Source organism: Humulus lupulus, chromosome 3, assembly GCF_963169125.1.
Source record: "Humulus lupulus chromosome 3, drHumLupu1.1, whole genome shotgun sequence".
Lineage (NCBI taxonomy): Eukaryota > Viridiplantae > Streptophyta > Magnoliopsida > Rosales > Cannabaceae > Humulus > Humulus lupulus.
The window spans coordinates 30,606,304-30,619,081 of NC_084795.1; the positions used below are offsets into that span (position 1 = coordinate 30,606,304).

The window sequence follows — 12,778 nt, forward strand, 5'->3', positions numbered from 1 at the left end:
AAATATAGAATAATGAATGAGTTAATTAAATGAATGAGATAATTCGATGCAAGGTAACACAATTATATTATAAAAATTATTAATTCTATCCGGTTTCACAATTCAAGGCCATCATGAATTATCATTTGTTTTTTTAATCATGTGCAAAAGACTGAAAATCCACCATTCCATTACCTAAATTGATTAAAAGAAAAACCAAATCTTTTGGTGATTTGCCAAGTATCTTGTCCTAAAGATTTATTGCAAGATAAAGATAAAATCATAAAAGATTGAGATTTAATAATTGATTTTCTATTCAACCTTTTCCTAATCCCTTAAACCAAACCCAGTTTATTTTTTTTCTTTTTCTTTTCTTCTCTTTCATCTCAGGCTGCAACAACTGTCACTGTCAGTTTTCAATGTAAAAAACTCCATAAAAGTACGGCTAACGTAAAACTGAACATTTGGACGCACGTGACAAAAGAATTCACCAATAATGATGATGCTGTGTAATTAATTAAAACCGTCTTTTCAAAACACCTGAGTGAGTGAATCAACAACGTATGAAAAGACATTACCCCACCAATTATTATTTACATCATCAGAATTCCAATAAACTAGAGTTGGTGAAATTCAGACACTAATAAATCGTTGGAAGAGAAAAAAAAAACACCCTTTTTCATTGAACTGAAAAACCAGCCTAAAATACAACATTGGCACTGTTCCAGATTGGCCGAAATAGGGACTTAAGCAATACAAAAGCTCCCTCCAAAAACTCAACAAACAAAAAAACAACAAAAGTCGGTGAAACAATTAGGACTAGTATAAGGGTTTCGGGGTCGGGTTGCTCAAATGCAGGCAAAGAAGCCTGCGCTAGGATCAAGGAAGCAAGGGAAAAGAAAGGCTCTTCTACCAAATCTAATAAGGCTACTGCTGGCTAACAAAAAAATGAATGAGCTTATGCATCGGAATTCTCTCAACTGAGTGTGACCCAAAAATTGAATCAATCAGGAGAACTGGACTGCATGCCAAACATTGAAAGGAACAAATAAATATAAGCTATTTCTCTACTTGATCTCTCTCTCTTTCTCTCATAGTACCATGGCAACTTTCTCTGAGGAAACGAATGAGCAAGGATGGGCGACAAGGGGCTCATAGTGATCAGCTCCGGCTCCACACCAACCTGAGTGAGATAAAGATAATAATGGTCAGAGATGTTAGTTTAAAGAAAGACCATGATCATCAAATGGAAAAACTTTTTCCTAGAAGTAAAATGTTGTACAATCAATCTCAAGATGGTTAAGCTCAATTAGTTACCTGTTCCTTTCATGAAAAGGAAGAAAGGAAGTTCACAAATTCGGCTTCTTGGACGGTGTGGTAGGAAGAACACACAATTTTCTTCGTCAACCATTGCGTCTGATCCATGTGCTTGCACCTATGATTGATAAAGAGAAACACAGGGGAAGAAGCTCAGTAAGAAAAGCTGACTTTTTTCATTTACATGTCTGAAAACTATAGAAAATAGTCAAAACAATAAAGAATATATTGTAAAAAGACCCTTTTTCTTTTCTTTTTTTTCTTTTCAAAATTGCATACATAAGATAACACACGCAAGAAACTTGAACTCAATCAAAACAAGATGAAAGCAAAAGTCAAACCCTGAAGAAGACGAGTACAAAACAAGATGGAAAAATCAAAGATTCGTGTCAGTGTAAGATTTCGTCTCAATACTATGGAAGAGCTTGTTTGTTTCCAAGATAACATTACACCAGCAATTCAAATGCTTATAACATTGCAAGTTTGGTTCGATCAAAGAAATAAAAATTGGTACTTGAGCTTACCACATAAATCTCTCGCTGGAATTCAGTGGCGAGACACTCAATAGCTATGTCATCACCAAAAGCAGCAGCATGGCCTTGTCTATTCTCGTCAACAGATAACAAACCCTCTTCTGTGTATTGTAAGTTGATGATATCATATTCATCATCAGAGCAACCTGAAATCGACATGTACTTGGCCCAACTCGGCCCATCGTTCACGCAGAGGCATCTCTCTTTGTAGATTGACTCAGCAGCCAGCTCTCTTGAAATCACAAACCAAAGCGACAACGTTTCAGGATTCAGATTCAGACACCATCTTTCAAAAACGACCAAAACACAAAATAATAATAATAATAATAATAATAATAATAATAATAAAATAATTTAAATTTTGAAAACAAACGTGTAAAAAAATCAGTTATTTAATTGGTTTTGATAATCAAGAAAGAAACTTTTCAAAAAATTACTTTTTTGACGAGAGAGAAAGCTGGAATGTTAGGGTTTTGAGATTTGAAGGATAGATCCAAAGAAACTACCTCTGCATTCCAAGGTTAACGAGCTCGTCAATGGCGGAATCGAGAACCAAACGATCTTCTTTCTTGGCCAACAACTTCACCTCCTGAACCACGTGAATCCCCCACCCATTCCTCAGATCGGGCGCGTACATGTGCCTGATCGCATCGTTTATTACATCAGTCTCCTCCACGGTCGCAGATCCAAAGTCCCCTAGGAATCTCTTCACCGTCCGCCGCCTCAGTTCCTTCGCATCGATCTCACGCGAGGCCGTCATAGCCTTCTGCGACGCCGTGAACAGGCAGTTCCCGTCGGAGGAGACCTCGCCGCCGTGAGAGAGCCGAAAAACCACCGACCTAGGAGGAGACGGAGACGAGGACGAGGACAAATCGTCAATACCATCATCCTGTGGATGCTTCCACAGGACGCCCTTGGCGTGAAGCCTCTGGAGATGGCGTCTCTGCTGGTCTTCGAGGCCAAGAACGTCATCCCAGGAGGTGGAGCAGACAGTAGTAACAGCCTGGTCAACCAGATCTACAGCTTCTACGGCTTCGAGCTGTGGCGGTGGTTGCGGCGCTGACTTTGGGTCCCCCCATGGGAGAACAGGTGAAGATGTTTGAAATGTCTCCGCAACGGTCGTCGAATCACAGAGCAATTTCCCCATTTCCCAACCCAAAAAAAAAAAAATCAAAATCAAAATCAAAATCAATCCTTTTTCCAAAAAAAAAAAAAAAAACTTTTTTACTTTCCCTTTTGTTACTCTTCGTCTTCTTCTTCTTCCTCTTTCTTCTTCGATGGAAGAGTTGCAGAGGAGAGAGAGAGAGAGACAGAGTAGGGTTAACGGATAGAAGGAAGAAGGCGAAGAATTTAGACACGTGGATAACCGAGAGTCTCTAAGAGTATTCTTCTGACCATAATGTGAGCGGGCAATACTAACGTAAGCCGGGGGATCATAATAAGGAGTAATGCTGCGCCACACAAGCCTCAGATTTTTTATATTATTATTTTATACCCCACTAGTCGTTGGTGTGTTAGTTGGCATATGCGCTTCTCTCAACAAAAATTAAGAAATAATAAAAACTAAGTAGGTGGAGTAAACTCGTTGTCGTATGGTAATTCCTAACCGATGTCGTTTTTTAGAAATTAATGACCAATGAGAGTTTACCGTTACATGACAGCCAATTATATTAGGACACGTGTGTTCCATGTATATTGGGACGCGGGCATTGATGGTGAAGGATTGGGACAGAGTGTAACGGTAATAAATGACGTGGCGTAATTTAAATGGTGAACTTAAGAAAAACCTTTATTTGGATTTATTTTGTAATAAATAATTATTTTTTAGGGGAAAATAAATAATTAATTATGTAGCTAAATTAATACATTGCATTTTCCGCAAATGGGTGAGTGAAACGTTACTTGGTATCATTAGCTGTAAAAAGAATATACTTATACATTAGCTTTGAATTTGCCTCTAAAAGAATCTTCACAAGATTCCTTTTCGTTATAACTCATAAATACGATTTTACCTATGACACTACTATGTTCAATCTTTATCTTTATAACATGATAATAAAAAGAATAAATAGCGCTTTTGCCATCGAATTATGATTACTGTATGATTGTGTCCCTGAATGATTCGCGATGTTAAAAATTCTCTCCGAACTATACACGTTACTGAAATATGGGACTTCTGTTAGATTTCGTCCTAGGTGGCTAACAGATTAATGATGTAGCAATTTGTCTCTTGATGTGACAGTATCATGTATAGAATAATTAAAAATTTTGCCCCCAAAACTTTGACCACTAGCAAATTGTGCCTTTTTTATTAAGACTAATTTAATTTTTTTTCTTTTTAAAAATAATAACTAAATCCTTAAAATTAAAAAAAATATTTTAAAAGATTAAGAAAATAAACAATACTAAAAGTTTCAAATTAATTAAATAAAATTCAAATACTCAAAAATTAAAAATCTAATTAATAGCAAATAATTTTTTTTTTTACTTTTTCTTTTCTTTTACAACATAAAATAAATATATTTTAATATAAAGATTAAAAAATAAATCATAAAATAAAGTTTTTTCCCATTTGTCATCCTCCTCTTAAAATAAGTTTTTTCGTCCACCTCTTTAATTAAAAGTTTTTTCTTCGTTTTAGTATTTATTTTAAATGTATATTATAAAATAGTTTTAATTAATATTGTAAAAGAAAAAGTAAAAAATAGTTATTTGTTGATAATTAAAATTTTTATTTATTAAAGATTTAATTATTATTTTTAAGAAAAAAATATTATTTTATAAAAGGAGTATAATTTGGTAGTGGTCAAAGTTCAGGGGGCAAAATTGATAATTGATCTACACGTGACATGCCATATCAACAGAAAAAAAAATTCACGTCATCAATCCGTTAGCCACTTAGGACGAAATCTAACAGAATTATCATATTTTAGTAACGTTCATAGTTCGAGGGGAATTTTTAACATCGTGAATCATTCATGGGGCACAATCATACAGTAGTCATAATTCGGGGAACGAAAATACTATTTATTCTAATAAAAATACAAGCTAAGTTACACATTTTTACATATAGGGTCTCTTATAATAATTTTGTCGATCCCACCAATATTCATGTATTATCTTATAATATAAATTTTTTATTTATCTATTACAATATACCAAATATAATTTTTTCACAAAAAATATACACAAGTTTTGTCATATCATTTAAATATTATATAATATTTAAATTTTTTATTCATTGTATATATGAAATCAAGAGAAAAATTTGGGACAAAAAAGAAAATTAAATAAATTAAAATATGGATCATGAATAGTTTCCGGAAATGTATAGGGAACATTGTAGCAAAATATGGTTTCGGTGGTGTGTTTTATATATATATATATATATATATTTATGGGTGCACTCTTAATGGTTACTACCCATAGATGGTTACTTTAATATTAACCGTTAGATTAAAATCAATAATCCATATTTATAGTTGTTAATTAATATTTCTAAAAATAAATTTTGATTTTTTCAAATTTTTGGAAATGTTACTTGATGAAAAACGTGTATTTATTATGAAAATATAATATTATAAAATTTTTATTTTTCAAATGCATGTCAATTTCTAAATATAGCTAGTGTTTCTCATTGGTTGGAAACACCATTAATTATGGCAAACAAAAAATAAGTAATTTCGAAATTAGTGTAAAAAAAAATATTTACTTGTTGGTGACTTGCTATACCAAGTTACTATGTTACCACATCATCATAATTCTTAGTACCCAACTATGGGTAGTAACTATTGAGAAGTCTTCCATATATATATATGGGTGCACTCTTAATTGTTACTACCCATGGATAGTTACTTCAATATTAACCATTTGATTAAGATCAATGATCCATATTTATAGTTGTTAATTAATATTTCTAAAAATAAATTTTGATTTTTCAAATTTTTGGAAGGTTTACCTGATGAAAAAAACATATTTATTATGAAAATATAATATTGTAAACTTTTCATTTTTCAAATACATGTCAATTTTTAAATATATGTAGTGTCTCTCATTGGTTGAACACAACATTTATTATGACAAAAGAAAAATAATTAAATTCGAAATTAATTCAGAAAAAAAAAATATTTACGTGTTAGTGACTTGCTATACCAAGTCACTATGTTATCAAATCATCATAATTGTTAGTACCCATCTATGGGTAGTAACCATTGAGAAGTCTTCCATATATATATATGCTAGATACAAGTAATGTGCAATGTGCGTTTGTTTTTATTTATAGAATTTATCAATATATTTATTAAATTTATATCATTGCCATATAAATTTCAAATAAATAAACAATATTATATATAAAAGAATGATATAAATATATTAAATGAACAATTAAACCAAAATATTATTTATGAATTTTTTAAATATATATAATATGATAACTTTTTTAAACATAAATGATAATTTTTTTAATAAAAATTAAGATTATGTATTATATATTATTATTATACTGATATTTTATAAAATTTAAATTTATATTGATATAAGTATTAAATATTTAGTCTTGTATAAAATATTATTATAATAATAATATTTTATAATATTTGAATTCATATATGTTGACTGTCTTTTTCGCTATCAACCTTAATAAGAGAGATTAAAGAAATAAACTATAAGAAGACAATGATTTTAAATGGTTCAGGTTATAAAAGAACCCTAGTCCACGAGTCTTTGGTATTAAGAGGATTGTAAGCTAGTGATTGCAAGGTCCAATGGTGTATTCTCAGGCAATGTTTAAATTGTTCTGGGTACAAGGTGTTTTCTCTCTAAAAAACTGAACCATTTACAATGAGACTCCCAACCCTATTTATAGAGGCAGAGGTCATTAATACTAATCATAAGTAATTAATACACATTTTTCCCATTATTGGGGGATTAATACAAATTCAATGCATTGGGCTGAATTGAATAGAGATCATGACCCAAATGAGATTTGCGGGGCCCACTGCCGAAAAGCATCTACTTTATAAGGAACATGCCCCAGGTACTGTCAGGGCGTGCTATAAGTACCTTCATGTCAGGCGGCATAGTGGGTGTGCGAATTGTTGAGTCGTACACTTGACAACATTATTGATGGATCTCCCATAAAGGTTGTCAGACGATCCTCTGGCTCTGAAAACCCGCATTTGTTGATACGTTACACCTTTTCTTAGGTATGGGAACCAGAACCTCAGACCTGGGAGACGGTTGGGAGATGAGACCCCTCGCCTTAACTGCCCAAGCTGGAGAACCTCCAGCTCCAAGAACGAACATCGGGGAGTAATCTACTAAGGCACCCACGACCCACTGTCAAAGGCAAGGTCTCACCTTAGAAGCTCCGACTAAAGACCTCGAGCAATAACATGCCCCGAGGATGCCTCGAATGTCCAAGCCAGTCCCTGGGGGTTGCCATGTGTCGGAGGTGAAAATACGGACAACATTGCCCCCCAAGTCTCTATTCTTCATCGGACAGTGGAGACTTCAAACTGAGGAAGACTTCGAAAAGTCCTCAGACAGGAAACATTTGGACTTCTGCCGATGTCACTTTGAAAAGAAAAACCTTGTGTCAAGGCCCTATTGTTGGGCCCATCAGTCCGTGCATTTAATTAGGGGTCAACTCAATATCCCAAATGTCAACTCTACGCCCAAGGCGTCTTTTCCTAAAGAAACGATGATTGCCATCTACGCCTTTTGAACCCTGATCGTTGGATCACCTTCGTGAACTTACCAGGGTAAGCCATCCGATGGTTGTGGGGAAGTTGCTTCCCTAACACGTTTTATTGGGTATAAAATCCCAGAAAAACCTTCAGTCTCATACTATAACCTTTCAAAAAATCAAAAACTTTCCGAGCACACTTTCTTCTCTTTCGTCTGTCTCTCATCTTCAACCCTTTCCCAGAGTTTTGGATGACTAGTGTGAATCGTCTTGCTTTTGGTCAGATGGAAAACAGTACTTCAAGGTAATTAGGACTAGCCTCAGCACCTACCTTCGCTTTATCTCGGGTAAGTACCTTCGACCCACTTTTCTGTTTTTGGTGTGTGCTTGGTGTTTTTCGATATATGTTTAGGAATGGCAGTAGTATGGAATTTTTGAGCTTGTTTCTTGTTTTCACGAGTCATTTTAGGCACATTTTAATATTATGCTCGTTTGAAATGACCTTCAAGAGTCTTTTTTTCAACTTTGCATTTATGAGCCTGTGACCAGAATCTAGGAATTTTCCAGATTCCGGTAGGTTCATCTTCTTTGGCTTGTCCTTAGGTGCCGGGGATACCTCACATTTCCAAAATTATCCTTTCCTTCTCGAGCAGTATTCCTAGAGTAGTTCGTGTTTTGGCCATATTTCCTTCGGTCAGAATACTAACTACTTGGTTTTTTGTCTCAGATGTCCGAGGAACTCCATCAACTACACGAACATGGGTTCTATCTCTTCGACTAGGAGATCTTCAATATGGCTTGAGAACGAGATGCCTCCAAAAGCAATGTAAGGACGGGTAACCAAGAGTCGACCGGGGAGCTAGTTGTTTGTCCTGACCTTCAAGTGGCGGTGAGGCCCGAAATGCCTGAAGACCGGGGGCTCATTGTGGAGGAGGTAAATAGGGCCCCCACTCCACACCCTACGCAAAAATACGAGGGTGATGCGTTCAAAGTAGAGGATTACCACACTCTGCTTTGACATCCTGAGGCCCTCGAGGTGATCATGAGGTATTACTCGGTTGGAGACAGATGCCTCATCCGCCTCTGTCAGGAGTCCGAGGGCGCAACGCAGCGTCTACGGCCTGGGTGCGCATCGCACCTGATGGCGGGGGATACCCTACCCCTCAAGCAATATTTTGTGAACTTCCTGAAGTTCATGGGGATGGCCCCCTCCCCCAACAGCTACATAGTGCTCGCAGGGACGTACATTATGTACTGAAAGCACAAATGGCCTGAGCCTTCACCAGTAGAGATTCTTTATTTCTACACTTTCAAAACTACTCCTCGGAAGAAGGGCTCCAAGCGAGATGGATACTATGCCCTGGTGAAGTACCTAGCTTCTTCACTCAGTTACAAGGCTCCCCACCATAATAAGAATCATGCTCGGGACTACAAGGATGCCTTCTTCTTCACGGATGGCTTCCCGACCCATAGTAACCCGACCTTGATTCTTAACTTCGCCCGAGTAGGTGAGTATCTTTTCGAATACGCTTATTCCTTGCCTCACTAGGGCCTTTATGTATTCGATACTTAGTTATTTCCGTTTGGATAGGTCCTTTCTGCCGAACTCCCTATGTTCAGCTCTTCGAGGATCATCTCCAGGCAATGAAGACTCTCCCCGGCCGGGACTTAAACCTTAGCGTCCTGGTAATAGAACCAAATCTTATTAGGTCGGGGCTTCTCAGCGTCGAATAATGAATAAGCAACCTGGAGCTGACCAAATACCACCAGTCCAAGAAGTCTCGGGAGTTGGCATCCCATCATATCATTTACATAGAAGGGCTAGCCAAGAAAGCATTTCACAAATGGCTGGCAGAGGAAAGACTGGTGAATGCGCGTGCTACATAAGAGGCCCGAGAGGCACAAGAGGATCGGGAGCTTGAGGAAGAGCTTCAGGCAGGGATGGAAGCTTCTCATCTGGACTTAGGTAAATCACCTCCCGCTCTGGCTTCTGCTTTCCGAGTAGGCGATAGGATAAGTCCCGACCATGTCTGGGCTTCCCCAGCACTCATTCGTTGTGGTCAAATCTCACATCGGCGTTGGACTAGGGAAGAATTAAAGGATTACCTAGATCCCATTGACATTTTTCTCCACCGCCCTAGGAGGCAGTCCACCTCTCATGGATTCGTACCCTTAGACCGAGTGATGTCCTTCACCTTAACCTGGTTTTGCCAATATCGCACCAACATTAGTTGTGAGGTAGGGAATAGGATAGTACACCCTCATTGTTTGCACCGAGGCTCAACTCACGGTGAACCTTCGAGTAGCTTATTTTATTGCATTGTCCTTTTGTGTAGAATGCACGCTAACTATTTAACTTGTCCCGCAGCTCACATGGGATTGGCGGACATTGCCCAGTCTGCGCTAAGGTTAGGAGCCCCCCCAGCTCTTCGGTAGGAGAGGGGTCGTCGCGTCCTCGGGAGCAACCCAAACCCTCTCCTCCGGCCAAAAGGCAGAGAGTCTCCACTCCCCCCGCGGATGTAACACCCTACTTTCTTAGAGCCGTTACTAAGTGAGTTTAAAACGTGCAATTAACTCGCTAATCGAGGTTTTAAGACAAAAGTGTAATTAAACCATAAACAGAGTCATATACTTTGAAAATAATTCCATTAATTGAAAATCATAAAGCGTTTAACATTTGGGATCCCAAAATACCGTTTAGAAATATTTACAACTCAAAAATATAACTAAAGTCGACTAAACGACAAAATCTAGGTATAGTACAATCATCTCCCAAAAATACCCATGGTCGTGGCAGCCAGGCAGACCAAACATGTACGCACCGTTTCACGCTCTCCGTACTCATGGTTGGTTGACTTTCCCCTTGCCCTTACCTGCACCATAGAGAACCCGTGAGCCGAAGCCCAGCAAAAAAACTTTCACAAGCAGATAACATATGCATTTCTATCATTCAGCATACAAATAAACCGCCAATGGGCTAAACACATACAGCCATGCCGTCCCAGGCACTTTACCAGGCCTTGGGTTCGCAGTCTACAACGTGAGGATAACCCAGGTATCCTATAGGGTCTCTTCTTGGCAACTCGCACTCCGCGTGCTAAACGCTGCTCCCGGCCCCTTGCCGTTCTCAGCCTTCGTCGTTCCCGGCCTTCACCGTTCTCGGTCCTCGCCGTTTTCGGCTTTTGCCGTTCATTCACATATATGTACACATAGCATAATTAAACAAATACTTAAACATGCATAAGCACAATCAATGGGGCTACACCCTACAACACAATCATATAGGGTCTTCCCTGCAACACAAACTATAGGGCCTCGCCCTGCTCTATGGGTACAACAGTTTTCTTACCTGTGTCCCAAGCTTTCCAAGCACTGATGCCCCGAGCACAGTCCTCTAGTCCGAGCATCGCTGAAACCCTAGTCACAACACATCAACAAAATCAATCCATCAAGGTCTAATCCATAATATAACTTTGGGTTACCATTCTAATCTCTGGAACCTTGAATTCTACCAATCCGGGTGATAAAATCCACCTCGAGCCTTAATAATTAGATTCCCAAGCCAAAAACCCACAAAACACCCAACATTTTGAACTAGGGTCGCGGCCCAACCCCTTAAAGGCCGTGACTTGCCTCAAAACAGAGGTAAAACACCTCTCTGGAAAGAGACATGGGCCGCGGCATGCTTAGCCAAGCGCCATAGCACGGCTCAAGATCATAAGCCTCCCAAGGCCTCGCGTGCACATGGGCCGCAGCATGCCCCTCCAAGGGCCGCGGCTCGACGTGAAAACCCAGAAAACCAGCCTTTCTTTCAAGTTTTCCCCGAGCTTAACCCCATATCTCACACCCCAAACTTCACCCAAACTCATAATTAAGCCCATAATTCATACTCATATAGCCTAAACATTCTAACAAACTCATGAACCAATTCTTAAACCCATAAAACATTCAAAACCAATCCTAGAAACCAATCCATGCATGCCTAAGTTCTAACACCCAACACCAGCAGAATTTCAGCTTGTTCATCAAGTTTAAAACTTACCTTTGAGCTTGATTTAATCCCTGAATTAGTCCTCTATGTTCCAGCTTCTAGCCCCCAAAGTCCAGCTTTGAATTCCTCCTTTGCTTCCAAGAAAATCAGCTTTCTTCCTCCTCTTCTTCTCTTAGCTTTTCCTTTCCTCTAGAGCTTCCAACGGTGATTCCATCATATGTCTAAGTAAGGAAAACGTGGATGACTTCTCCTCAGCCAAGTTTATCCATCCTTAAAGCCAGTTTACCCTTTTTCCCCTTAAGCCTATCCTTAACCCCTAAGTAACGCCAAGGGTAATTAGACATTTACCAAATCCCGTTAAGTCCCCGATGGCAAAATGATAAATTTCCTCGATATTCCTTCCTAAACATTTTATCTTCAAATATATCTCCAAATATTTATTTCCATAACCCGATATCCCCATAAAACGTCCAATGCCCGAAATACCCCTCGACTCGCCCCGAGTCGAGTATTCGACCCCGTTGTGACTTTCTAGCTAAACCTCTCCCTAGGACTGTCTTGGATCGTGCATCACATATATATCACAAGTATATCACAATTATTACATTTATCACATTTATGCCCTCAACGGGCTAAAATTACAAACATGCCCCTAATAACCAAACGGGGCCCACATGCATATTTAATTTACCTAAACATGCATCTCTAATCACATACTCATAAAAAAAATTCACATATTATAATAATAAACCACTTATTGCCCTCCAAGCATGCTAATCAAGGGCCCAAGCCTTATTAGCAAATTTGGGATGCTACAGCGGAGGTCCCTGCAAGCGACTTTCCCCCGATAGTGGAGATCCCTTCCTCGTCTGGGTCATACGAGGCGGTTCAAGAGGCAAGGCAGGAGGATGTCCCAGAACCAGCTCAAGGGTCGGTTCAAGACTCGGAGCAGGAGGCGGTGCCACCCCAAATCTATCTCCTGGTGTACCCTGAAACGTATGAGGGGGCTTTGTTGGAGCAGTACAAGAAGATGCTTCAGCACTATGAAGTAAGGCTAGAAGAAGGCAACAAATCTTTGCATGAGACAGCCGAGGCCCTTCGTCAACTCAAACCACCCCGAGAGAGGCCCATCCTTGTAATGGCCCAAATTTCCTAATAAGGTTTAGGACCTTGATTAGGAGGTCGGGAGGGCCATAATTGATTTATTATGTCATTAAATGATTATATGCATGTGTTATGTGAGTTATATTATAATATGATGATAAATGC

At 38.4% G+C, this 12,778-nt stretch overlaps 1 protein-coding gene across 2 annotated transcripts; it reads right to left on the reverse strand.

Moving 5' to 3' along the window:
• Positions 1–642: 642 nt before the first annotated feature.
• Positions 643–3,259, reverse strand: LOC133822447 (uncharacterized). 2 transcript variants are annotated; one of them, XM_062254785.1, is made up of 4 exons: positions 2,336–3,259; positions 1,821–2,115; positions 1,297–1,414; positions 643–1,162 (listed from the first exon to the last, which is right to left on the reverse strand). In XM_062254785.1, the coding sequence occupies exons 1-4, from the start codon at positions 2,974–2,976 to the stop codon at positions 1,071–1,073; spliced, it is 1,146 nt and encodes a 381-aa protein (XP_062110769.1). In that variant the 5' UTR covers positions 2,977–3,259; the 3' UTR covers positions 643–1,070. The 2 variants fall into 2 exon arrangements, with proteins under 2 accessions (XP_062110769.1, XP_062110770.1); XM_062254786.1 differs by having other exon boundaries at positions 1,821–2,061; positions 2,336–3,251.
• Positions 3,260–12,778: the final 9,519 nt, after the last annotated feature.